Source organism: Mesoplodon mirus, assembly GCF_964341445.2.
Source record: "Mesoplodon mirus genome assembly, chromosome: 14".
Taxonomy (NCBI): Eukaryota; Metazoa; Chordata; class Mammalia; order Artiodactyla; family Ziphiidae; genus Mesoplodon; species Mesoplodon mirus.
Genome location: NC_138990.1, coordinates 82,291,915 through 82,318,178, shown reverse-complemented (window position 1 = coordinate 82,318,178; position 26,264 = coordinate 82,291,915). Strand labels below are relative to the sequence as shown.

Genomic DNA, 26,264 nt, shown 5'->3' with positions numbered 1-26,264 from the left:
CTTTACATTATTCCAGATAAATCATATGGACATAATTACTTTTCAAGATAGGGAAAAAAACACATAAGGACATGTTTAAAACAAGGACAGAAATTCAATTCAACAAATACTTACAGAGCACCTACTATGTGCCAGGCACTATTCTGTGTATTCTAGGGATACAGCAATGAATGACACAGGCAAAAATGCCTGCCCTCAGGCTTCCACAGTTTGCCACTGTGTAGCTGCCCCAATTTTATCATTAATAGCTTTAAATATACATGTTTGCCAATAGAACATACAATTTATTTTTAACAGTGGCATAAATCCTATAGTATGGGTATATGAGAACTTTTCTAGCCATTTATTCATTGGTTAGCATTCAGTTTATGCTTGGTTTTGATTTTCACAATCAATGCTGCAATAAACACCCATATTACAATTACATATATCCAATTACATACAATGTAATGATGCCTTTATTTCTTTTGAAGGGCAGGGTTTTGTTTTTTTTTTGTGTGTGTGTGTGTGTGTGTGTGTGTGTGGTATACGGGCCTCTCACTGCTGCGGCCTCTCCCATTGCGGAGCACAGGCTCCGGACGCGCAGGCTCAGCGGCCATGGCTCACGGGCCCAGCCGCTCCGCGGCATGTGGGATCCTCCTGGACCGGGGCACAAACCCATGTCCCCTGCATCGGCAGGCGGACTCTCAACCACTGCGCCACCAGGGAAGCCCAGAAGGGCAGGTTTTTTAAAGTAGGATTTCTGACTCAAGATATATAGATAGACAGATATAAATATATACACATATATATGGTTTAATTTAATTTTAATAAATTCATCAGATTACTTGTAAGAGGGCTGATTTCCCTACATCTTTACCAACATTGAATTTTAAGTCTTTTAAAATTTTGCCAAGCTGATAGGCCAAATAGTTTGATATTACTGATTCAATTTGCATTCCTGTGGCTCTTCTGCTAGCGATGGTGAGCATCCTTACATATGCTTATCGACCATTTGCATTTCCACCTATTAATAATTGCAAATATTAGAGTCAGGCACTGGAATGTGTATTCTCTCATTTGATTCTCACAACCCTACCAAAAAAGATAGCATCTGCTTCCCCCCCTTCATTTTACAGATGAGAAAAACATTTCCAAGAGACAAATCACACCTTCGAGATGATGCTATTTCTAAAGAAAAGTAGTACTACCTTGAGTAAACAAAAACCATCACATAGACGCATCCCTACCCATTCGTCCTCACTAACCCGTTTCTCCATTCCCCAGGTGAGCTCACCGGCCCTGGTACTATCCACCAGGTGGTGCTGAAGCAGGTGATCACGCTCCACTATCTGAAGTCATTCCCAGTGGAGCCATAACACCCTTGGTTTCCCCTTGTCTCCAAAATCGCCAGCTGTCAACTGACTTCATGCTTAATATGCAAACCTAAACTCTGCGGGTGTCGCACCGGGTGCCCTGCCATTAATCTTTTGACCGATCCCTCCCCTTGGCCCCTGTCACCACCTATGTGTGCCTTAGAGCCATGCCAGTTACCTGTGACAGGGTTAATAGCTCATCCTACAAGATCTGTGTAAATATATGTGATTCATTACACGGTGTCATTCTTGAGACAAGGATATGCATAATGGAAATAAACACCCATGAGAAGATGTAGCCCCTTGAATACATATTAGTTATTTTCTTTTTCTTGCACACACTCCTAGTTCAGCATGGCGTGCAGTCCACATTAGATGGAATTGCGCCTTCCCTCAGCCATGTCCCCTAAGCTTTGGAAAGACATGTTTCCTGAGATTAAAATCACTGGCTAACGGTTTCCTGCCCCGCTTCCCGTCTCCCTTTCTCCTCTCAGCCTCCTCCTGCCTGGTTGGAGCTCGATCTGCGAGCAATGGTATCCGCAGTCCTTCGCTGACCGAGGGGGTGTCCAGATTCCGAGGTCTCGCCCATTGGTGTAGTGTCACTTAAACCCAGGACCTACCCCCTCCCTCCCAATCCTCTCCTCCCCCCGCCCCGCGCCGCTCTAGGAGGAGTCAAAATGTCCTCTTCCCCATCTGGAGGGGATTGTAGTGCGTAAACAGGATTAACTCTCTCCCACCCAGCTGCGCTGAGCAGCCCGCGGCCTGCGGGCCGGAGCGAGCCCCCTGGTGCGCGGAGGGCGAGGCACGGGAAGCGGGGGATGGTGGAGCCCGGGACATCGGAGCTGTCCCTGGGGCGCGGTTCCTCGCCAAGGCGGGCAGGGGGTCACAGCCTCGGGAGCTGCTCCTTGGAAGCCGGGGCTGACGTCCGCGACAGCTCGGGCTCCTAGCCGCAGCCTCTCTCCACCACCTCCCTCTCCCTCCGCGCGCTTCCTCTCCGCCCACCGCGCTCTAGCCACCGGGTCGCAGCCAGCGCAGTCCCCCGCCCCGCGGAGCCGCCGCGCCCGCTCGCCCGCCCGCGCCCAGCCATGGGGGACCTGCCGGGCCTCGTGCGCCTCTCCATCGCGCTGCGCATCCAGCCTAACGACGGCCCGGTCTTCTACAAGGTGGACGGGCAGCGCTTCGGCCAGAACCGCACCATCAAACTGCTCACGGGCTCCTCCTACAAGGTGGAGGTGAAGATTAAGCCCACCACGCTGCAGGTCGAGTGAGTGCGGGCGCGCGCAGCGGCTGACCGGCCCCACTTGGGGTACGCGGGGTGGACCGAGGCCCCCGGGACAGCCGGAGCCTCTCCTGGGCACCTCTTGCCTCGCACCGCGCCCAGCGGTCCCAGGAGGTTGGCGGGGGGGAGGGGGGTGTATAAGGTCAGCTCCCTGCACCCTAGGTCTCGTCCCCTGCCTTACACTACTCTCTCTGCTGTTCTCGCTTCCCTCCACGCCTCGCGGGGTGGGATGTTTAAAACAGCGACAGGAAGCCAGGGGTTTGGGGGCTTTTTCTTTCCTTGTAAAATTTTCATCCCTCCTGTGCAGCCATCGGCGCGGACCCGCAGGCGGCCGGGGTGGGGCAGAGGGGAGAAGCTCGCCGCGGGGTTCACTTACCGCAATCCCGGTCCTCCTCTGCCCCGTTCTGTGAGGCTGAAGGAAGGAGAAAGGCTGAGGAATGAGGTGGAAAGTCGGGGGCGGGTGATTATTGGGGCTCCCTGAGGGATGCTCCCCACTCCTCCATCAACCCTTATGAGCCTGGGACCCCGGGGCTGGAAGAGCAAGACGGAAGGCAGCCTCCTCTGCTTAGGCCTAGTTTCCCGGTTTTCCTTGCCTGGTGTTTTTCTTTTTCTCCCGAATTGTCTGTTCAGCCGGTGATTAGCAACATCCTGACAACAAAAGGATGGGTTTTTTTTATACTTATTTATTCGTGGCAGGGTTTATCTCTTCTCTGCTACCAGAGGTTGACGCATCCAGTAGGCTCTGGCTGGAAAGTCAGTGTAGGAGGGTGCAGTAGCTTATGGGGAAGTATCCAGGGCTGGAATCCTTTACCTCTCAGCTTCCACGTAAGCATGGTGTGAAGTCTAGTGTGGAAAGAGGAAATAAACCATCCTATACTGTATCTACCATTTGCTGAGCTTGGGAGGTGGGGTGGAGAGGGCTTTGAATCCACCTGACACCTTTTATAGCTTACTTGTCCTCCAGTAGTTGTTAATTCAACAAACTTGTATTGGCCTTCTAGGTGCCAGGCTCCAACTGAACGACCTAGAGTCAAACCTGAGTTGTGTCTAATGCTCTTGGTCCATTTACTTGTCCTCATCACTGACAGCTCCAAGCACCCATTATCCTCACATTCCCCAGTGTTCTGTGCATCTGGTTATAATCCAGACTTTTTCTTTCCCTTCTTTCCTGGCAACCCCTTCTACCAAGTTATCTGTTCTGTTTCCTTCAGGATAGTTCTCTATTTTTCAAGTTAATCTAAAAACAAATTTGTGTTAATGATAAAACTTTTTTTGTTACACTTTAATTTTATCAAAGTTTTTCAGTGCCCTAACCCAGTGATTCTCAAACTTGAGTATACATCAGAATCACCTGGAGGGCTCAATAAAACACATATGGCTGAGCCCCATCCTAGATGTAGTAAACTCTAGTTTACTACATCTAGAGCGGAGCTTAAGAATTTGCTTTCTAATAGTTGGCAGGTGATACTGATACTGCTAGTCCAGGGATGACACTTTGAGAACCATTACCCTAACATGAAGAAATGATGCCAGTGAGAATTTTTGGTGTGTGGCTGGCTTGAGGAAGAGTACCCCAAATTATGGGACCCCTGACTGTTGGAACAGAAGAAAAAACCATTAGAGAATTAGTTCAGTGGTTCTCAATCCTACCTGTGCATTAGAATCACCTATGCAACCTTAAAATAAATTTTCTAGTGCCCAAACCACACCCCAGACCAATTGAATCCTATTCTCTGCAGTTTGAGATGGGGTGGGTATAGGTAGGTTTTTAATAGCTCCACAGATGAGAAACTAAAGAAGAAGACCACTGACAGAGCCTAACTCAGCCTTGTGCAAGTACTTTGGATGAGAATACTGATGTCAATCCAGAGAGATTAAGTAGTTGACCTGGCGTCACATGACTGGTTAGCTGGGGAAGTCAAGCCCCCTAAACTCTCAGAACTTTCTGCCACACCACAGTGTCTCCGTTAGCCACACCCTATGGGGTTTCTGCCTGGAGTTGTGGTTCAGACCAGGACAGGGTGCCTAAGCTAATTCCTACCATATGTGGTCAACTCAAGTCCATTGCAGGAACATTTCCATTGGTGGTGTGCTTGTCCCGCTGGAACTGAAGTCTAAAGAGCCTGATGGGGACAGAATCGTATATACAGGAACATATGACACAGAAGGTGTGGCCCCAACCAAGAGTGGAGAACGGCAGCCCATCCAGATCACCATGCCGGTAAGGCCTACTTGGGATTGTTGGAGTGTGGTGCCAGGGCAAGTGGAAACCATGGAAAAGAAAATATGAAACATTATTTCAATTCATGGTTTCATATTCGAATATATTTGTTCATAATGTCCAAGTACAATTAATTAAATGATCCATGCTTCTCCAGTGATCAGTTTCATAGTAATTTCTTATGTGGCAAAAATTTAAGTCTCTCCCTACATTTTTGTAATCTGTTCCATTGTTCTGTCTACACTTACGCCAAAGCTGCATTGTTTTAAAGACATTGCTTTTACAGTATGTGTTTGTGTATTTTGTAATTGGTCACCTTACTGAACTTGCTTACTAAAATTCTTCATTCGACGATCTTGGGTTTTTCAGGTAGACAGTCATAATCTACATATAATTGTGTCATTTTTGGATTTTTTTTTTCTGGCCTTCCTGCATTGGCTAATGTTTCTAGAATAATGTTGCCTACTAATAGTGGTAACCCTTGTCTCCAGGGTTTCACTGTTAGACACAATGTTAGTTTCAAATATTTATTATGTTAAAGCATCCTGTTTCTAGTTCACTAAGAGGTATTTTTTTTAATTGGGAGGTGAGTTGAATTTCTTCTAATTCCTTTTCCCATCTACGGAGATAGTTTTTCTCCTTTGATAAATTAATGGAATAAATATAAAATATACTTTGAAATACTAAACTTCCCTTTATTTCTTAAAATAAACCCTACTTAATGTCATTTATTATTTGTAATATATTACTACATTCAATATGCTAGTATTTCATTTAGGGCTTTTAAATTTTGTTTGGTTGATTTATCAGCAAATATATAAGCATTTCCTATATATATCAGGCACTGGAAGAAGAGTGGTGAACAAAATAGATATCCCTGGCTTCATGGGGCTTCTTATCTAGAGGAGAAAAACATACTTTATACATGATTATCAATAATAAAGTAGATAATTGTTATTATACAAAATGTACTGAAACAGTAGTGGTACCCTTGGGATATATACCAGGGATCTTAGTCTAGCTCAAGATTTAGGGGATGGCTTTCTTGAGAAAGAACTAAAGATATGTAAAAGTGGAGGGAATAGGGAGTACTTGAGGAAGAAGGAGGTACAATGATCAAGAGCCGGGGGAGAGCAGAATGTGTTTCAATGAATGAGTAGAAGCCCTATATAGCTGGAGCAGACAGTGAGGCAGAGACTGACTCAAGATTAAGATGGAGTTAACACAACATTGTAAATCAACTATACTCCAATAAAAATTTTTAAAATTAAAAAAAATAAAGATTAAGCTGGAGAGGAAAGTAGAGTTTAGATGTTACAGGACCTTCTTTCCTTATTGAATTTATCTTAATGCCTGTGGGAACTCATTGAAGGTTTGTAAGTCAACTTTGATAAGCAATTTACATATAAATTGTATGTAAATACATTAATACACCAATTTAAAGTATTCAGTTACATAGATTTTAACTACTGTATAATCACCACCCCAACAAAAATATAGAACATTTCTGTCATCCCCAAAAATTCCTCCACGCCCATCTGTAATCGATGCCCCCAGGCTTAGCCCTCTCTGACCTTTTTGTCTCAATAACTTAGTTTTAACAGTTCTAGAATTTCATGTAAATAGAATCGTAGCAATGTGCCTGACTTCCTTCACTTAGCATAATGTTCTTGTATAATGTATAATGTTGTAGCATAATGTTGTCATATAAATAGTTGGTTCCTTTTATCACTGAGTAGTATTCCATGGGAAGGATATAGTACAGTTTATTTGTCCCTTCACCAATAAATGAACAGCTGGGGTGTTTTCAGCTTTTGAGGTTATGAATAAAGTTGCTATGAATATTTGAGTATGAGTTTTAGAGTGAGGATGTTTTCACTTCTGTTGAGTAAATACCTAAGAGGAGATTTGATGAGTCACATGGTAAGTACATGTTTAACCATATAAGAAATATCCAGACTGCTGTACCATTTCATATTTCAACCAGCAATGCATGAGAATTCCAGTTACTTTACATACTTAATTATATATCAGTCTTTTAAATTTGGAATTGCAAAAGACCTAGAAGAGCCAAAACAATTTTGTTTCATGGTCTATAATGTAGTCTTTAAATCAGATAGCCTAAATCTTCCTTCTTTGTTTACTCAAAGTTATTTTGACTATTCTAGGCCCTTTGCATTGTTATATAGATTTTAGAATGAGCTTGTCAATTTCTCCAAAAATTGGGGTATTAATTGGGTTTGCATTAAATCTATATGCCAGTTTGGAAAGATTTGACACATTACTATTGAGCCTTCTGATACATGAATATATCTGCCTATTTAGGTTTTCTTTAATTTCTCTCTATAATGTATTACAGTGTTCCCTGTACAGATGTTATACATACTTTGTTAAATTTATCATTAAGTATTTCATATTTAAATGCTACTATAAATGGTAGTTATTAGTATATAGAAGTAAAATTGATTTTTTCTACATTCATCTAGAATCCTGAGGCCTTGCTAATTTCACTTATTAGTCCTAATAGTTGTTCGGGGTCTTTTTTTGTAGCATCCCTAAGCTTTTCTATGTATGATACATTTTTTTTTCTTTTTTAAAAAAATATTTATTTATTTATTTTTGGCTTCATCGGGTCTTAGTTGTGGCACATGGGCTCTTCGTTGCGGCTGGGCTCTGTAGTTGTGGCGCACGGACTTAGTTGCCCCATGGCATGTGAGATCTTAGTTCCCCGACCAGAGATCAAACCTGCATCCCCTGCATTGGAAAGCAGATTCTTAACCACTGGACCACCAGGGAAGTCCCTCATTAACATTTTATTGAGGATTTTATATCTGTGTTCCTGAGGAATATTGGTCTATGGTTTTCTTTTCTTGTCATTATCTGGTTTTTGGTATCAGAGTAATAATACTAGCTGCATAAAATTATTTGGAAAGTTGTTCACTCTACCGTTTTCTGGAAGAGTTTGTATAGAATTAATATTATTCTTATTTAATGTTGGATAGAATTCACCAATAAAAGCATGCATTTCACTTTGTCCAAAGGTTTTTAATTACAAATTCAATTTCCTGAATTGATATTGGGCTATTCAGGTTTTATTTCTTGAGTTAACTTTTTTAATAAATTTATTTATTTTGGGTTGCATTGGGTCTTCGTTGCTGTACGCGGGCTTTCTCAGTTGCAGCGAGCGGGGGCTACTCTTCGTTGCGGTGCACAGCCTTCTCATAGCGGTGGCTTCTCTTGTTGCGGAGCATGGACTCTAGGCGTGCGGGCTTCAGTAGTTGTGGCACGCAGGCTCAGTAGTTGTGGCTCGTGGGCTCTAGAGTGCAGGCTCAGTAGTTGTGGCGCACGGGCTTAGTTGCTCTGTGGCATATAGGATCTTCCTGGACCAGGGCTCGAACCCGTGTCCCCTGCATTGGCAGGCGGATTCTTAACCACTGTGCCACCAGGGAAGTCCCTTGAGTTAATTTTTGTAATTGGTCTTTGATATCATTCATTTATTTCAATTAAATTGTCAAATTTGTTGGCACAAAGTTGTTGGTAATAATCCTCCACCATTCTTTGATGTCTTAGGATCTCTAATGATGTCCACTCTTTCATTCTTGATATTAATAATTTGCCATTTCTCCCCCACCAACCAGTCTAGCTAGAGATTTATCAATTTTATTGGCTTTTTCAAAAACCCAGCTTTGTTTTCATATGCTCCACTGGCCCATTTTTCTGTTTCATTGATTTCTGATCCTATCCTTTTTTTAAAGTTAGTTTTTATTTGTATGTTTGTTTATTTATGGCTGTGCTGTGTCTTTGTTGCAGCGCATGGGCTTAGTTGTGGTATCTTAGTGGGATCTTAGTTCCCCGACCAGGGATCGAACCCAGCTCCCCTGCATTGGGAACCTGGAGTCTTAACCACTGGACCATCAGGGAAGTCCCCTGATCCTATCTTAATTATTTATTTCCTTCTTTTGTTTGCATTAAGGTATTTTAATTGAGGCTATGCACACACACACACACGTAAACACACAGAGTAAAATGATCTCTTTGTATATTGTACAGTTCGGTTTTCCATAGTTGGACTATATGCACCTAAGTGTGCATTTCTTTGAATCTTTTCTTCTTGGGGCTCACTGAATTTCTTGAATCTGTAAGTTAGTGTTCTTCCAAATTTTGGTCTTTTTAACTGTTATTTTGTTTCAAATTTCTTTTCAACTTTATTCTTTTCTTGTAGTTCCTCAGTTACACATTGGACAGCTTGGTATTATCCCACAGATCTTTACAGTCCTGTCCAATTTTCTAAAAGAAAAGAAAATTGGTTCTTCAAATTAGATAATTTCTATTGATGTATACTCAAGCTCAGTGATTTTTTTCTTCTGCCATTCCCAGGCTACTCTTGTGCTTACTTTCTGAAATTTTTTCTGTCATTGTATTTTTCAGCTCTAGAGTATTTTATTTGTATTTTCTATAGTTTCCATCGCTCAAGATTCCCTGTGTTTGCTCATTGAGACCATGTGCCCCTTTACTCCTTTCAGCATATTTATAATTGCTGGTTTGAAATACTTGTTTGGTAGATCTAGTATCTGGCCCCATTTAGAGTAGGAATGACTTTTTTTTCCTGAATGTGGGTCATGCTTTCCTGTTTTGTTACATGTTTGATAATACTTGATTAGAAACTAAACATTGTAGATAATATATTATTGATTCTAGTTTCTTTTATTCTTCTGAGGATTAGTCTCTTTTTAAATTCTAGCACGCAGTAACATTGCTGGACTCAAACTACAAATTCTGTCTTCTCAGCAGGGTAGCAGCTGATATCTGTGCTTAATTTTTTTCAACTTCCAGTTGCTGCTTTTCTAGCCTGGTTCCCTTGTTCCAGTGGAGTTTAGCAGTCAGCCAAGGAATTGGACAGTTTGTACTAAGATTTTGGGATCCATCCACCCTGAGGTTCCTCTAAATTTCCAGCTGCTCTGCCAGTCCTGAGCCCTTTGCTTTGACACTTTCAAACCAGTAAGGCTCCAACTTCTCAGGTTTGGGAATGCATTCAATTAAAAAAACAAAACAAAAAACCACAAAAAAAAACAGTGAACTTACAAATCTTATTCAGCATAATTTTCTCTTTCAAGAATAAAGTCTTCTCTTAGACGAAACCAACCCTGCTGACACCTTGATCTGGGACATCTAACCTCTCAAACTGTGAGACAATAAACTTCTGTTGTTTGGAAAAGAAAGAAAAAAAAAAAAGAGTCAAGCAGAAAAAGCCCCCTCCCACCAGCCCATACAAGCAGTTAGGGAAGAGTTATGGCAGAGTTATAGTCAGATTTTGGGTCTCACCTCTTCCGTAGCTCTCTTGTTTCCAGGATTTTCTCCCTAAATTTCCAGCTGCTCTGCCAGCCCTGAACACTGTCTTCTGCCACTTCTCGCAGATAAAGCTGCCATTTACTTGGGCCAGAACTGCCGGGGGATTGGGGAATACCCTCAAGCAAAAAAGCCACACGGACAATTCTTAACTGTTATAGTTGAGATCTTTCAAGGGTAACTCTGGTTTCTGTCCTGATTTTAGTTGCTTTTTAAAGCCTTCAAATAGTTTTTGTTTATATTTTGTCGGATTTTATAATTCTCTATGTAAGTTTCACCCACCAATTCCCCATTTTTAAAAACATTTCAATGTAGGACTTCCAGTTCCTGGTAATGTGACAAGATTTGCATGTTGTTAAAATTGGTCTAGTAGCAATATGTAGATTGGAAGAGGAGATAGGCAAAGGACAATTAGAAGGTTCTTCACCGTTTAAGATGTGGTGTTAGGGTTAATAACTTAATAAAATGAATTGGGCGCATTTTCATAGTTTGTGCTCTGAAACAATTTACATAGCATAGGATTTAGCTGTTACTTGAAAGTCTGACAGAATTTCCCCATAAAAGTCAGGATCCAAAATAATGGTATTTGGAAGGAATATCCCTAACTTTCAACTTAGTCCATAATGTTTGCCTTTGGGGGGCTTTGAAGATTTTATTGAGTCAATTTTAGTTGTTTTTCTGAGGAAATCATCCATTTCTACAGAAACACATTTTAAAAGGTATTTTTAGACTTCTAGGAAAATATTTGAAGATCACACATTCAACAAAGGGCTGGTTGATCAAAATAAATCTCTTTTAAATCAAGTAAGTATCCTTCTACTGTAGTGTATCGAGAATAGCATATGTAATTAGAGTTGAAAGGAATTATTAACTCGAAGCAGAACTGCAAATACTAAAGTTATTAGAGGGCTTCCCTGTTGGCGCAGTGGTTGAGAATCTGCCTGCCAATGCAGGGGACACGGGTTCGAGCCCTGGTCTGGGAGGATCCCACATGCCGCGGAGCAACTAGGCCTGTGAGCCACAACTACTGAGCCTGCGCGTCTGGAGCCTGTGCTCCGCAGCAAGAGAGGCCGCGATAGTGAGAGACCCGCGCACCGTGATGAAGAGTGGCCCCCGCTTGCCACAACTAGAGAAAGCCCTCCCACAGAAACGAAGACCCAACACAGCAAAAATAAATTAATTAATTAATAAAAAAATAAAGTTATTAGAATTTTATTTTTGTTTATTTTTTAAAATTTTGTTGAAGTATAGTTGATGTACAATGTTGTGTTGATTTCTTCTGTACAGCTAAGTGACTCAGTTATACATATATATAGATATATATATTCTTTTTCATATTCTTTTCCATTATGGTTTGTCACAAAATATTGAATATAGTTCCCCATGCTATACAGTATGACCTTGTTGTTTTTCCATCCTATATATAATAGTTTGCCTCTGCTAATCCCAAACCCCCATTCTTTTCCTCCCCTACTCTCCCTCCCGCTTGGCAACCACAAGTCTGTTCTCTATATCTGTGAGTCTGCAGTTTCAAAGATATGTTGATTTGTATAGTATTTTAGACTCCACATATAAGTGACATCGTATGGTATTTGTCTTTCTCTTTCTGACTTATTTCACTTAGTATGATAATTTCTAGGTCCATCCATGTTGCTGCAAATGGCATTATTTCAATCTTTTTGATGGCTGAGTAATATTCCATTGTGTGTTTGTATGTATGTATATATATATAGATAGATAGATAGATAGATAGATATCACATCTTCTTTATCCATTCATCTGTCGATGGACATTTAGGTTGTTTCCATGTCTTGGCTATTGTAAATAGTGTTGCTATGAACATAGGGGTGCATGTATCTTTTCAAATTATAGTTTTGTCTGGGTATATGCCCAGGAGTGGGATTGCTGGATCATATGGTAGTTCTATTTTCAGTTTTTTGAGGAACCTCCATACCGTTTTCCATAGTGGCTGCACCAATTTACATTCTCACCAACTGTACAGAGGTTCCCTTTTCTCCACACCCTCTCCAGCATTTGTTATTTGTAGACTTTTTAATGATGGCTATTCTGACTGTATGAAGTGGTCCTCATTGTAGTTTTGATTTGCGTTTCTCTAATAGTTAGTGATGTTGAGCATCTTTTCATGTGCCTATTGGCCATCTGTCAGAATTTTAATGAGAGCCCAAGGGCCAATGAGCTAACTTTAAGTTGTTAATTCTTTCACTGAACTGGTACTGAGCACTGGGTCAAGTGCAGAGGTGGTCACCATAGATGAGACTGTACCCCATCTTCCAGGTGGTCACAGATCAGGAGAGCAGACCTCCCCACCTTCTCCCTGGAGCCAGTATGGGCTGAGAGGACCAGAGGTATAAGTTCCTCTGGTTTTAGAAGGGTGGAGTCATACTTCTTTTGCTATAGGTGTAAACAGAACACTAGGGAGGAAGATTAACTTATTTTAGAAAGAACTCAATTAAACACTTATTAATTGGATCTCTAAAGTGAGAACTTCTACATTATTTTGAATGAGAATGAAACAAAGGTATTTTTTTAATGTGAGAATGATTTAGACTGAGTCATGAAACGAACGATTTTCTTACTCACCATAAGTCTGGATTGCCTGTCCAGCACCTGCTAAAAGGTTGGAGAGCCTTTAGATGCTTTGGGAGGATGTTGTAGTGACAAGGGTCTCTACGCTGTAACTAATGAATCCTGAGTCCCAACAGTAAAGCCTAGATTCTTCCATATAATTTCCACTCTAGAAGAAGCAGGTGATTGATAGTTGATTGTTCCAACAATGATCACACAGCATTTGGTTTGAGCATTGGCCATGCATTTGTATCTTATTTGTAATAGGCTGATTCTAAGGAAAACAATTGAAATTAGAGGTTTCCTGATCATGTCAGCAGCTCTTATGTTAAATTCAAATGTTCATTGTAGTGGTGAAGCTTTCAGCTAGCCTTCATCATTATCCTACGATGTTTTTAAGTTACCAATATTTCAAACTTAAGTTTTAAAAAGTATGAACATACCACACTCTCACAGACAACACCAAAACATTGAAATATCCAGGTAAATGCAATCAATTAAGTAGCAAGTTCGTGGATTATTAAATTTACGTTCTTCACCAAGGGAAACATCAGTGGTATGGGTGCCTGAGGAAACGTCTAGAATGTCAGAATTAGAACTGGAAGTTATGAAGGTATTGGGATGCCATCTACTTCTGTAATTAACTGTGATCCCAGGCAAACCTTAATTCAATGGGCCTGTTTCCTCAATGCAAATAGGTGAATTCCACTATCTGATCAGTAAGACCACTGTCAGCCCTAACATGGTGTGAAAATTACAAACTTACCTTTAGGGGTGTGGTACTAATTATTTGCTGAAGAAAGTCAGATTCTCAAATACTGTCATGTAGGATCACACCAAATAGGACTGAAGTCCCACAAATTTATGTAGGATTCCTTTCTGGTTGGGCACAGGCACACAGAGAAGTGTGGAGATGCATCCCAGCATTTCAAGGGCTTTGCATGATTTTCTTAAAATATTGTAAAATATCATGACAAGGTTCAGAAATGTGCATAAACTTTTAAAGCACCAGGAATCCCTACATTGATTTGGCTCATTTTCAGATTACCTTCCACATATATACATCCTGTAGTTGCAATAGTTTTTAATACATATTTTGTACAACTTTCTACATATTCATTTTTATAATTTTAAGGGTAACATAAGACTCTATCACAATATATCATAATGATTACACTCTTACCCAGATATTAGATATATTGATTGTCCCATCATAAAAAGTGCTATAATGTAAAGTTTTGTGCATATAGTTACCTCAATCTGAGTAAAAATACTTGGTCAAAAGAACTGAATCTGGGCTTCCCTGGTGGCGCAGTGGTTGAGAGTCTGCCTGCCGATGCAGGGGACGTGGGTTCGTGCCCCGGTCCGGGAGGATCCCACATACCGCAGAGCAGCTGGGCCCATGAGCCATGGCCGCTGAGCCTGTGCATCCGGAGCCTGTGCTCCGCAACGGGAGAGGCCACAAAGTGAGAGGCCCGCATACCGCAAAAAAAAAAAAAGAAGAAGAAGAACTGAATCTTTATGGCTTTTCCCACATATGGCCTTTTTGGGTATTTTTTTGTTTTTTTTTTAAGTTGTACATACTATTTTACAATGTTACTAGCAATAAAGTCTACTGGCTTTGTTAAAATTATGACATCATTGAGAATTACTTTAAAAAAATATATTTTCTAATTTACTTTTCACTATCACAAGAATGAACATTTCTACATGTTAATTTAATTTTGTTTCTTGTGTATATTATTCTTTCATGTTTCGTCAATAGTCTGTTGGAAATTATTTTTTTTTAAATCACAGACTCCTAATAAAGATAAACAATCTGTTGTATCTGTCATATTTCTCTCACTATCGCTTTATTTTTATTTTCCATTGTGTAGAAATATAATTACATTAAAATTTTTCATTTTCTGTTATGATTTCTTCTTTTAAAATGAAGACGGTTATTTTTTCTATAGAGTTGACAGTCTCTTTTGGTTTTCCCATAGTTTTGGATTTTATGAGATTTAACTTTCCTCATATTCAAACTTGATTTATATGTTTATACTGTACATCACTTTCCAAAAGATTTAAGCTGGTATTTAGCATTTTATGAGTCCCAGCAGTAAAGCCTAGGTTCTTAAATATAATTTCCACTCTAGAAGAATCAGGTGAATGATTGTTCCAACAGTGATCGCACAGCTTTTGGTTTGAGCATTGGCCATGCATTTGTATTTTATCTGTAATACGTGATTCTATTACAATTGAAATTGGAATTTTTTTTTAATTTTTATTCATTTTTTGGCTGCATTGGGTCTCTGTTGTGGTGCGCGGGCTTCTGATTGTGGTGGCTTCTCTTGTTGTGGAGCACGGGCTCCAGGTGCATGGGCTTCAATAGTTGTGGTGTGCGGGCTCAGTAGTTGTGGCTCACAGGCTCTAGAGTACAGGCTCAGTAGTTGTGGCGCATGGGCTTAGTTGCTCTGCAGCATGTGGGATCTTCCCAGACCAGGGCTCAAACCCGTGTCCCCTGCATTGGCAGGCAGATTCTCAACCACTGCGCCACCAGGGAAGTCCTAGAATTATTATTAATTGAAATTAGAGAAGGTTTCCTGATCAAGTCAGCAGCTATAATGTTAATTGAAAATTTCATTCTAGTGATGAAAGCCTTACATATGCTTTAATACTATTTTATGACCTTTGTCAGGCTTAAATATTGTAAATTACAGACACAACCACTTTCACAGGTAATAAGGAAGTCTTGAGATCCCCAAGTAAATGCAGTTAATCAAGTAGGTGAATCCAGCAAGGGAAGCTGAATTAAAGGTACACCAAAGCAACTTCTTATGAGTCTAAGATTACCTCAGAGTAGTTTGTCAGATTTTTATAAATCATTGACTAAGTGATGCTAGGATAATTGGCTATTTGGGGGAAACATCACTGCTCTTCTTTCTGGATGCCATACTTCAAAAAGATATTTCAGATGGATCCCAGGGTTATCTGTAAAAAGTCAACTTTGTAAAAAATCAAAATGAAAAGAATTAATCTAAACCTTAAAGAAATGGAAGAAATCCAAAGGTGAAAATGGAAAACTTTGATTACATAAATGTAAAATTCCTGTTAAACATTGTAAACAAAGTTAAATTTTCCTTAAAAGGCAATTTAAATTAAAAGGCAAACGGTGGTTGGTGAAAAACTTATTTGTAACATGGATGGTTAAGCTGTGTTGCCTCGATTTGCCACTGCCCATGCAGACAGTGCTGCAGCCCTGAAGCTGAACTCAAGAAGTAGTCAAGTGCCATCTGACTTAGATTAGTGGCAGTGATCTCTCTATTCACATGATTCCAGAGGCCCTGGTACAGGGAGTTAAGGATACCCAGCTCTAAAAGCTCTCCACCCACACTTCAAAGAGCAGTGCTGACTTGTATTTTAATGTGTCTAATTCTCCACTCAGTCCCTCCAAGGAGAGAGCCCAAGTGGAGATTCTGTCTGCATCATGGTAGTCTTCATGATAGTCTCTTTAGTAGGCGACTGGGGGGAGTTTAGAGGAATAAGGCAGGGAGGTACATGAGCTTGTTGTGAGGCTGTGTTTGCGTAGTAAGGTGGCCTTACACATGCATTCCCAAGAGTAAAAGCTGTTCCTCATGTCAGCTCTTTCTAGTATTTTGGCAAAATCTGTAGCTTAATATATAAAGAATTCTTAGAAACCAATAAGGAAAAGAACCATAGGACATGGAAAATTGAAAAATAAGCAAAAAACATGAAGAGGCAATTCACAGAAGAGATACAGATGATCAGTAAATACATAAAAATAGTTTAATTTCACTATTGGTAAAAAAAAAATACAAATATTGCAATGCCAGTTTTCACCTACAAAATTAGTCAAATATTTAAAAGTAATACTAATTGTTCAGTGCTAGTGTATTTCTGAAATATAATAATTTTTCTAAATTGATTTTTGGATCCTGCAAGCTTGCTGAATTCACTTATTAATTGCATAGTATTTTCTGCAAACAGTTGTTTATCTGTGAATAGAAAGTATTACTTCCCCTTTTTTTTTCCTTCCGTCTAGCCTTAAGGTACTAGCTTAAGACTGCTAACACAGTGCTGTACAGGAATAGTAAGAACTGCTCTTGGTACCTTATTTGCATCTTATAGAGGAAGGACTCGGTCTCTTACCATTGAGGGTGATGTTAGCTATAGGTTTTTTATTGGTGCCCCTTAATCAGATTGAAGAACTTTCCTTCTGTTCCTAGTTTGCTGTGAGTTTTTATTATGAATGGATGTTGAATTGCCAAATGCTCTTTCTGCATCTATTAATATGATTACATGGTGTTTCTCCTTTATTTTGTTAATATGGTGAATTACATAGATTTTCAAATATTGAACCATCCTTGAGTTCTAAGGATACATCTCTCTTGGTCCCAGTGTAATATCCTTATTATGTTTGCTGGATTTTATTTACTAATATTTCAAAAAATAAAAATTATAAGCAAATTTTATGCATAAAACCATGAGGAATTTTTGTCTGCAGTTTTCCTTTACTCGTAATAATATCTTTGTGAGGTTGTGGTATCAGGGTAACAGTGGCTTCACAGAATGAATTGAGAAGTGTTCCTTCCTCTGTTACGTAGAACTGGTATTTTTCCCTTAAATGTATGAATTTATCAATGAAGGCATTTGGACCTGAAATTTTCTTTCTGGGAAGATTTTAAACTACAAATTCAATTTCTTAAGTAGTTAGAGATTTAATGATAGCTTGTGTCTTTCAAAGAATTTGTACATTTTAAACAATGTATTAGTATAAGTTTGTTCCTAATCTAAGGATCCCACATTGTTCCTAATATAGGATCAATTGTGATAGCATCTCTTTCATTCCTAATATTGGTAACTTGCTTTCTTTTTCCTGCTCAGTTTTGCGGGGGTTTATCAATTTTGAAGACATTTTCAAAAAAAACCAAACAAACAGATTTTAGTTTCATCAATTTTCCTCTACTGGTTTTCCTTTTTCTGTTTCATGGGTTTCTGCTGTTTATTGCCTTTCTTTTTCTTACCAATAGATGGGCTACAGTTAAAAGGACCGGCAATGTCAACTTTTGCAGAGTCTGTAAAACAACTGAAACTCTCATATTACCGGTAGGGATGTAAAACGGCTCAATCACTTTAGAAAAGTTTGACAGTTTCTTATAAAGTTAAGCATACTTATAAGACCCAGAACTTTTAGTCCTATCTATTCAGCTAAGAGAAGTGGAAAATATGTATTTACTACTAAAACTTCAAACAGTACAGGAATAAAGAGGCTTGGAATCCAGTAGGAATTGGTAGGTCACATCACAGTAAAAGTCATAGATGCTTTTTTTTTTTTAGGAGTTTATTAATTTATTTACTTATTTTTGCTGTGTTGCGTCTTCATTTCTGTGTGCGAGGGCTTTCTCTAGTTGTGGCAAGCGGGGGCCACTCTTCATCGCGGTGCGCGGGCCTCTCACTATCGCGGCCTCTCTTGTTGCGGAGCACAGGCTCCAGACGCGCAGGCTCAGTAGTTGTGGCTCACAGGCCTGGTTTCTCCGCGGTATGTGGGATCCTCCCAGACCAGGGCTCAAACCCACGTCCCCTGCATTAGCAGGCAGACTCTCAACCATTGCGCCACCAGGGAAGCCCCAAGATGCTTATTTATACTGATTTTATTTACTAAGGAAATAACATCATGTCTCTATCAATGTAATCTCATTCTGTGCTCCCAAGTCAGTGGATTTCTAAGTGACTCTATTCTTGGTGAATTTCACATGTCTCCAGTGGATTTCGGTGGAATGGTGAGTAGAGAGAAGTACTCTGGGGATTCTAGGGCATCTGGTTGTAAGACCACCATGGAAATTGTTTAAAACAAGTTCTTCAGATTCCTCATTTGTTACTGAGCACTACAAACGAGTCTCCTCTCTTTGGAAGCTGATGGGTTCTCTTTCACATCGGTTGTGAAATAAAAGTGTACCAAGCCTTGCAACTTGTAAGAACACTAAGGCAAATAAAATGTCCAGGTATGTAGTAGAGTGTCAGTTTCAGAATAAATAGACTGGGTGGCTTAAACAGCAAATATTTATTTTTCACAGTTCTGGAGGCTGGAAGTCCAAGATCAAGGCATCAGCAGACCTGGTATCTGGTGAGAACAATCTTTCTGATTCACAGACAGCTGCTTTCTTGCTGTGTTCTCACATGAAGGAAAGCAGAGAAAGAGAGAGATCATCCCTCTTGTGTCTATTTTTATAGGGACACTAATCCAATTCATGAGGGCTCCATCTTCACACTCTAATTACTTCTGGAAGGCCCCACTTCCAGATACCATCACATTGGGGATTTAGGCTTCAACATATGAATTTTGGGGGGCTACAAACATTCAGTCCATAGTAGTGTCCTAAAGCGCTCTACACACGACAGTTCATAGATGTTCTTCTCACTCAGGGAGAAAAAAGAAAAACCGTTCAGTACCTTTTAGCTCATTTGCTTATATAAATAATTTGGTCCATTGATTATAGTTTCTAGATAGGAATTAGGAAACCTAGCTTCTTGACCTGCTTCTAGCATTAGCTGGCTGCACAATGTAGACCTAGGCCAACTCACTTAACCTCTCTGAATATTAGTTCTTTCATCCTTAGAATGAGATGTTAAAACCAGTCACAACACCAATGTGGAATGACATATGTGAAAGTAATTGTATTTTAAAAAAGAGCTATTAAATGCACAGAATTACACCATGTATAATTGCATTACCTGGGAGCCTGCCTGGGTAAAATTTCCTTGGAAGGCACAGATGGGTTGGGAGGGAATGGAGAGCTTGTAGTTGCTTCCTCTGTTCTTCAAGAGGAATATCAGCTTTGGATAGCACATCTGTTCTTAGCCAGAAGAGAAGAAATCCTGAGTTAGGTAGAGAGATGCCCAGGAAATAGAACTCTAGAAGGAAGAATAGGAAGAAGGCTAATGGGAAGTTAAAACAACTAAGGTGTGGGAGAAAGGAAGACATATGCCTATTTAGCAGCAGTTAAGTTTACTTGAATAAGACCTTGGGTCCAACATTAATAACAGAGAAACAAAGTAGAAGCACCTAAGCATCCCATATCTTTAGCTGTGACTTGCTGTCAACAGACTTCTATTTTGGTCTCCTGTGTTACTGAGAACTCTTAGATTGAGACTTTATTAATTTTAAGGTCATTCAGGTTTAAGTGTAGTGCCTTAAGGCTTTTTGTTTTTGTTTTTTGCCTGTGGTCGTGATCATCTTTGTTTGTTCTTGTGACCAACTTTTATTTATATCTGTTTCAGAAAAGGTATTGTCTTTTCCACTTACCTAGCCTGATATCAAGCTGCTCCCTCAAAAGTTTAGCTGGTGTTTGTAAAATATTTTTATAACTTAATTCAGTTGCACTTAAAATGTACAGTGTCCTATGCTGGTCAAAAATAATAATAAGTCATCTTGGTGATTTGTAAAATGAGATATCAGTTTATTATTACCACCATTACCATATTGTAAACAAAGTTGTAATATTTTCATTAGCATATATGTATCCTTAATAGAATTTATTAAATCCCTAGGGTTCAAGGGATATATATGTTAATTTTTCAGGGGTGATAGATCCATTTCACCACTTAAAATATTCTTTCTGATTATAAAAGTAACTATTTATTGCAGAAAATCTAAGTAGAAAAGATATAAAAACAATTTCTTAGAGAGCTATTGTTAATATTTTTTCATTTTCTTTTCTCTATACATCTTATTTTGTGTATTTGAATTCATAATGTATATAAAGTGTTTTAATCTTTTTTCTGTTAACATTGTGATCATTTTCTCTCATCATTAAAACTAAATTCCTGTTTAGTGATTGTATAAATTCATAGTACAGATATTTCACCATTTTCATAATAATTTCCTAAAGTTGGATGCTTAAATTGCTTCCAGTATTTGGAAATGTTTGCTAAGTTGATAGGTGAATAATATCTCTGTAAAGTATGTATTTCTTTAATTACTAATAATATTACATTTGAATGTTTTTCAGATGTTAGCCAATTTTTTTAATGAACTGTCCAGTTTTATCCAAATGTTCTTAGTAGTTCTTACTAGTTAATTCATATAATATTTTATATTAAGGATATTAGCTATTTGGTAATACTTGTAAATACTTACAATTTGGCTTAACATTTTTTCTGATTATAAAAGTAAAATTCAATCATTAAATTTTTTAAGTACAAATAAGTACATAGAAGAAAATAAAACTTATTCCATCAGCATTAACATGTGTAATTTTAATGGAATTAACACTAGACAGTCTTGTTGGTACTCTGCTTAGTTCAGGTGACAATATAGAATACTAGAAAAATTTTATTAAATATTTACATTTAGAATTGTTACATAGTATTCCACTATACACATATGCCATAATTAATTAAGGATGGAAATTTAGTGTTCAATTTTTCACTACTCGAAACCCTGTGGTATTCTTAAGATAAATTATAAGTGAAATTACTGGACCCAAGTATGTTCACACCTTTACTTGATACAAATTACCCTTCTGAAAGTCTATGTAATTCAGTTCCCATTGGCAGTATTCAGAATACCTGTTTCCTTGTTGCTCACTAAAAATCCATAGTTCTAATTTTTAATCAACTTTGTTGTATAGTTTTCATATAATAAATGTACCCATTTTAAGTATACTGATCAATGAGTTTTAACAAACACATACATATACTCTTGTAACCACCACCCCAATCAAGATGTAAAATGTTTCCATTACCCCAAAAAGTTCCCTCTTGCACATTTTCATCAATCGTCAATTCCCTCCTCCTACCCCAGGTAACTTGGGTAACCACAGATGTTTCCTGTCAGCATAGATTATATTCTATCACTATAAATTATATGGATATATATATATATATATATATATATATATATATATATGGAATCATATAGTACATGTATTCTTTGGGGTCTAGATTCTTTTGCTCAGCATGTCTTTGAGATCCATCACTGTTGCTGCCTGAATCAGTATGTTCTATTATTGAGTAAAAAGCCATTTTACTGATATACCAAAATGTATCTATCACCAGGTGAAGGATGAAACATTTGGGTTGATTCCACGCTGGGGCTTTTGTGAATAAAGCTGCATATGTATGCACAGGTCTTTAAGCTATGACTCTGAAAAAGAAATCCTTCATTTTCTTACCTGGGAGAAGATTTGTGGACTCTAGGTATATCACCTACTGTTTCAGGTCAAGCAGATTTCTCAAAGGCAAGCCATACCTTGTCTTAGGGTCCGATTAGCAGGATGAGGCAATGGGGCAGGATATGATTTTGAGAGCATCTTGGAAGGCTATCTGGGGAGCACCTGATCACCCTCCTCCTGTAGCAACCACAAGCATAAGGCTCCTGTTGCTCACAGCCCTCCCCCACAATGTCTTCTGGCTCCTGACAAGTCTAAGAACCCTGCTAAGTCAGGCCTGGCCTCCTCCCATGACGGGGGGTGGGTCAGAGGAGAAAATAACGACAGGCATCATGCTGTTTACTGCCACATCCCCTAAATAGCTCCAGGAGGCAGTGGCAGGGTCAGGCTACCCTACAGGCCACTTGAGCCCCTGCCCAATGGCCTCTAGGGTATTCTGTGCCCTCTTCTCAGCTACATGAGAATTGTGTGCTCATGACTCCGTAGAATTCCATGCAGTGTTTGCAGGGCCTACCTTCTGGAAGTAGAATGCAAACTTCTCGAGAGCAAAGGATCACGCCTTATACAAATTTTTCTATGTACGAGGCACACAGTAGGTACTCACATAGGGTTTTGGGTAATGTAAAATCAGAACCTGAGACATGGGCATGGCTTATAAACACTCAATAGTATTTGAAGGTTAAAGTAGGGTCTTTAACAAACAAATGCTTCCGATAACATAGTTTTCCCTGGAATTGAAATTACTGATGGGAGGGCAGTTGTAGCTTTTGTTTCATGTTGTTGTGCACATGTTATTTTGTACAGCTATTTTTCAAAAAAGAAACCAAAGACAATCATTAAACACCATTCCCTCTCTTCTCTTCCCAATCTGCCTTCTGTGGCAACCTCTGAAATTCTGAGATTCTAAGAGAAGTTTCCAGAACCTAAATATGGGAAACAGATACATTTGGGGAGTTATTTGTATTAAAGGAAATATGATAACAAATGCCATGAGTGGTATGGGAATAAGATTTTATAGAGAAATAAATGGTTTACAGACAGCTTTTCAGGAAAATCTCTCTCATAATAAAGGAAGATAGTTCATTAGAGTAAGGGCCTAAGCTTTCAGACCACAAGAGCCTGGAGTGATTACACAGATTACACCTCATTACACGGTACATCTGTTACTAAGTCTAAAGTCATTCTGCTCACTGCATGACAGGCAGTAAGTCGGGAGACAAGTTATTGGGGGAACTTTATTTGGAAAGCCAGCAGACTGAGAAGGTGGCCGACTAATGTCCTAGAGAAACATCTTACCCCAGTCAGAATCCAGGCTTCGTTTATACTAAAAGGTGAGGGGCAGGGGTGAAGGGGGGAGTTGGTTGGTATAAACTTCTTAGTGCAGGAATCCTTTGTTCTTGCAGCTGTCCACGTAGGTCAGGTCACGATATTCCTGTAAACTTCCAACAAGACAAATGTTATTCTCTGTTCTACAACTTTTTATTTTTATATGAATGGGAAAGTGTTGTACTCTTAAAGGTCAGAGGCTTGAGAATGGGCTGTCCTGTATATTGCAGGCTATAGGCAACATTCTTAACTGGAAGCCAAAGCAATAGAATACAAAGGTTGAAGTAAAAGAAACAGATCTAATATGGAGTCAGATTTGTTCTTCCCTATTATATCTCTTTCACAAACATCAACTCTTGTGTTTGCTCATGGCAGAATGAGGTTTTGATGGGGCGTGTTTCTCTTCCCTCAGTTCACTGACATTGGGACCTTCGAGACGGTATGGCAGGTCAAGTTTTACAATTACCACAAGCGAGATCACTGCCAGTGGGGAAGCCCCTTCTCCGTCATCGAGTACGAATGCAAGCCCAATGAGACCCGCAGTCTCATGTGGGTGAACAAGGAGTCCTTCCTCTGAAGATGGCGCTTTCTGATGCTGTTGGACAGTCTCTTCAGAGATCCACTTTTAGATAACCCAGCACAAGCCTTCACCAAGGCACACTACTCCGTTGCTGTCTCCCATTGGGTGCCAATTATCTACAAGCCCTGATTATTCTGAAAAGTGTAATTCCCCTCTGATGCAATGTCCCTGACATAAAAGACCATGATGTACCCTGCCCGAGAGACTCCCTTTCTGTATTCTGTGTTGGTGTTCCTGCCTCCAGTTCTTGGTCATGCTGGTGGCCACTTGGAGGAGCTCCGTGGAATCCACAGGCTGTGTCCCACACTTAACTTTTCCACCGAATGACTGTGCTGTTTTGTTTCCAAGTTGAGTGCTTCCTTCTTTTTTGTTAAATGTTAAATAAAAAATAACAATGTGCTTGGGTTCCATCCCAAGTGTGCAAGGGTAACATGTAACTTGGAATGTTTTCCAGCTGTGTCAAAGTAGGCTTTGTGAAAATGTGATGCAAACAGCAGTCAATGGGACTCCAGTGTTGTGCTTTCTATAAACAGCTCGGCTATTGCAGGGAAGAATAATGACGAAAGAAAAGGACAAATATTTAAGAAGTGTTTATAACGTATTACAACTCAAATAATGTAAGGTATTGTGCTGTGGCCTAGTGGAAGTGGGAAAGAGCCTTGTGTGGACCACTGTTAAACAAGGTGACCAAAGGGACAGGGTTAACTCTTTGGCAAGTGACTGTGGTGTCCAAACAGGCATGCTGATGGCCTCCCTACATTCCCCTTCACTTGAACTTTGTAAAACTGTGTATGGAACTATAATCAACTTTTGATATTTCTTAATAAAGGCATTGAAAAATCATCCCTGACTTGCCTTCTTAATTTGGGCAATATCTGTCTAGCAGGTGGACCTCTCCTCCAGGCCAGCTCTACTAAGATTGCTACTGAATCCAGGCTGGTACTGCTCACCACACGACAGGCCAGTAAATCAAGAGATGAGGTGGAGGGGCACAGAATAACGACTTTATTCGGAAAGCCAGCAGACCAGGAAGATGGTGGACTACTGTCCCAAAGATTAGAATTCAGGCATCTTTTATATTAAAAGGGGAGGCGGTGTGGCTGTTTGTTGCAAACTTCTTGGTGCCAGAATCCTTTGTTCTTGTAGCTGTCCGTGTAGGTCAGATCACGATGTTCCTGTAAACCTCCAACAAAACAAATGTTTTTTTGTCTTCTGCAACTTTTTAATCTCTCTATGATTGGGAAAGTGTTCCACTTTTAAAGGTCAGAACCTTGAGAATGGCTATCCTGTATATTTCAGACTATAGGCAACAATCTTTTACCAAAGGTGCAGAACCAGCATGACAAAGCACAGGCAAGAGAGCACAAGGATTAGAGCTAAAGGAATAGATCCAATATGGAGTCAGGTTTGTTCTTCTCTGTTACAAGGCCACCATCTATGTTGCAGGGTGAGGGGGATATACCCAGAGTAGAATTAGCACACTTAACTCATAGATCAATTCTGACCATTAAACAGGGAATACTCTACTGGCTGCTACAAAGCTAGCACAGGCTTGGGCTCTTGGTGGACAATCAAAAAACGCTTGTCCCTATCCTCTCTCCATTCCTCCTTCCAGGGTGACCACACCCCTGTCAGCCAGCTGTGTAGCTGAGCAGCTTTAGGATGTGGTGCTGTAACAGTGCATGTGCATCCGGATGGAGACCTCCTTGCCTGCTCCCAGGCACTGCAAGGTACCTGGCACAAAGCCTGTACTCCATGTAGATTGAGGATGAATTCCCTACGAAGCAAAGAAACATTCTCTTGAAAGGTAACAATATTGTAATGTACACTTGGGAAGCACAAATCCTATTGGGTTGGAAAAAGTTGGGGATTTGTTTTTTTGCCGCCTGTGAACATTCCATGTAAGAATATGCAAGGTTGATGAGACTATTGCAAAGCATCAATTTCTTGTGGAAATGAATTTGGAAGGCTGGCCCCAAACCCTCTGCACCTGTGTTACTTACCTGCAATGAGGCTGTGCTGCCAGCAGGGCACAGTAATGCCTTGGATTTGGGCTAATCACGAGCGGTGTTAAAAGAGAGGAGTATGCTTCTCAATTCGCTTGTTTTTCAAAAATGATGGTGTCTATTAACTGCTGCTAAATATAAGCACTAATCCATTCCTAATTACTGTATTTTAAAAGCCAACACTCTTCAAACACTGAGATATTTTAAAGCAATGGGTTTACCACAGACAGAGGCTTGTTTTATTCCAGAATGTCCAGTGGAAATGCAGTTATTAGAAGGTGGGAAAATGTGAAAACTACATATCTTAGCCTATTGAAACATTTGATGAGTAAATATTTTCATTTGGGAAACAAGAACTCTCAAGCTAGTGACTCATCCATCAGAGCCTTAGT

At 39.8% G+C, this 26,264-nt stretch overlaps 1 protein-coding gene across 2 annotated transcripts; it reads left to right on the top strand.

Annotated features, from left to right (window-relative positions):
* The first annotated feature begins 2,313 nt into the window (after nucleotides 1-2,313).
* On the top strand, nucleotides 2,314-24,706 carry CNRIP1 (cannabinoid receptor interacting protein 1). 2 transcript variants are annotated; one of them, XM_082642266.1, is made up of 4 exons: nucleotides 2,314-2,619; nucleotides 4,705-4,855; nucleotides 18,865-18,914; nucleotides 23,699-24,706. In XM_082642266.1, the coding sequence occupies exons 1-4, from the start codon at nucleotides 2,441-2,443 to the stop codon at nucleotides 23,841-23,843; spliced, it is 525 nt and encodes a 174-aa protein (XP_082498392.1). In that variant the 5' UTR covers nucleotides 2,314-2,440; the 3' UTR covers nucleotides 23,844-24,706. The 2 variants fall into 2 exon arrangements, with proteins under 2 accessions (XP_082498392.1, XP_082498393.1); XM_082642267.1 differs by lacking the exon at nucleotides 18,865-18,914.
* The last annotated feature ends 1,558 nt before the right edge of the window (nucleotides 24,707-26,264 follow it).

Coding starts and splice junctions, on each gene's coding strand:
- CNRIP1 (XM_082642266.1), top strand. CDS start 2,441: ATGGGGGACCTGCCGGGCCTCGTGCGCCTCTCCATCGCGCTGCGCATC. Junction 2,620..4,704: donor CCCACCACGCTGCAGGTCGA/GTGAGTGCGGGC, acceptor AGTCCATTGCAG/GAACATTTCCATTGGTGGTG. Junction 4,856..18,864: donor CCATCCAGATCACCATGCCG/GTAAGGCCTACT, acceptor TATTTTTCACAG/TTCTGGAGGCTGGAAGTCCA.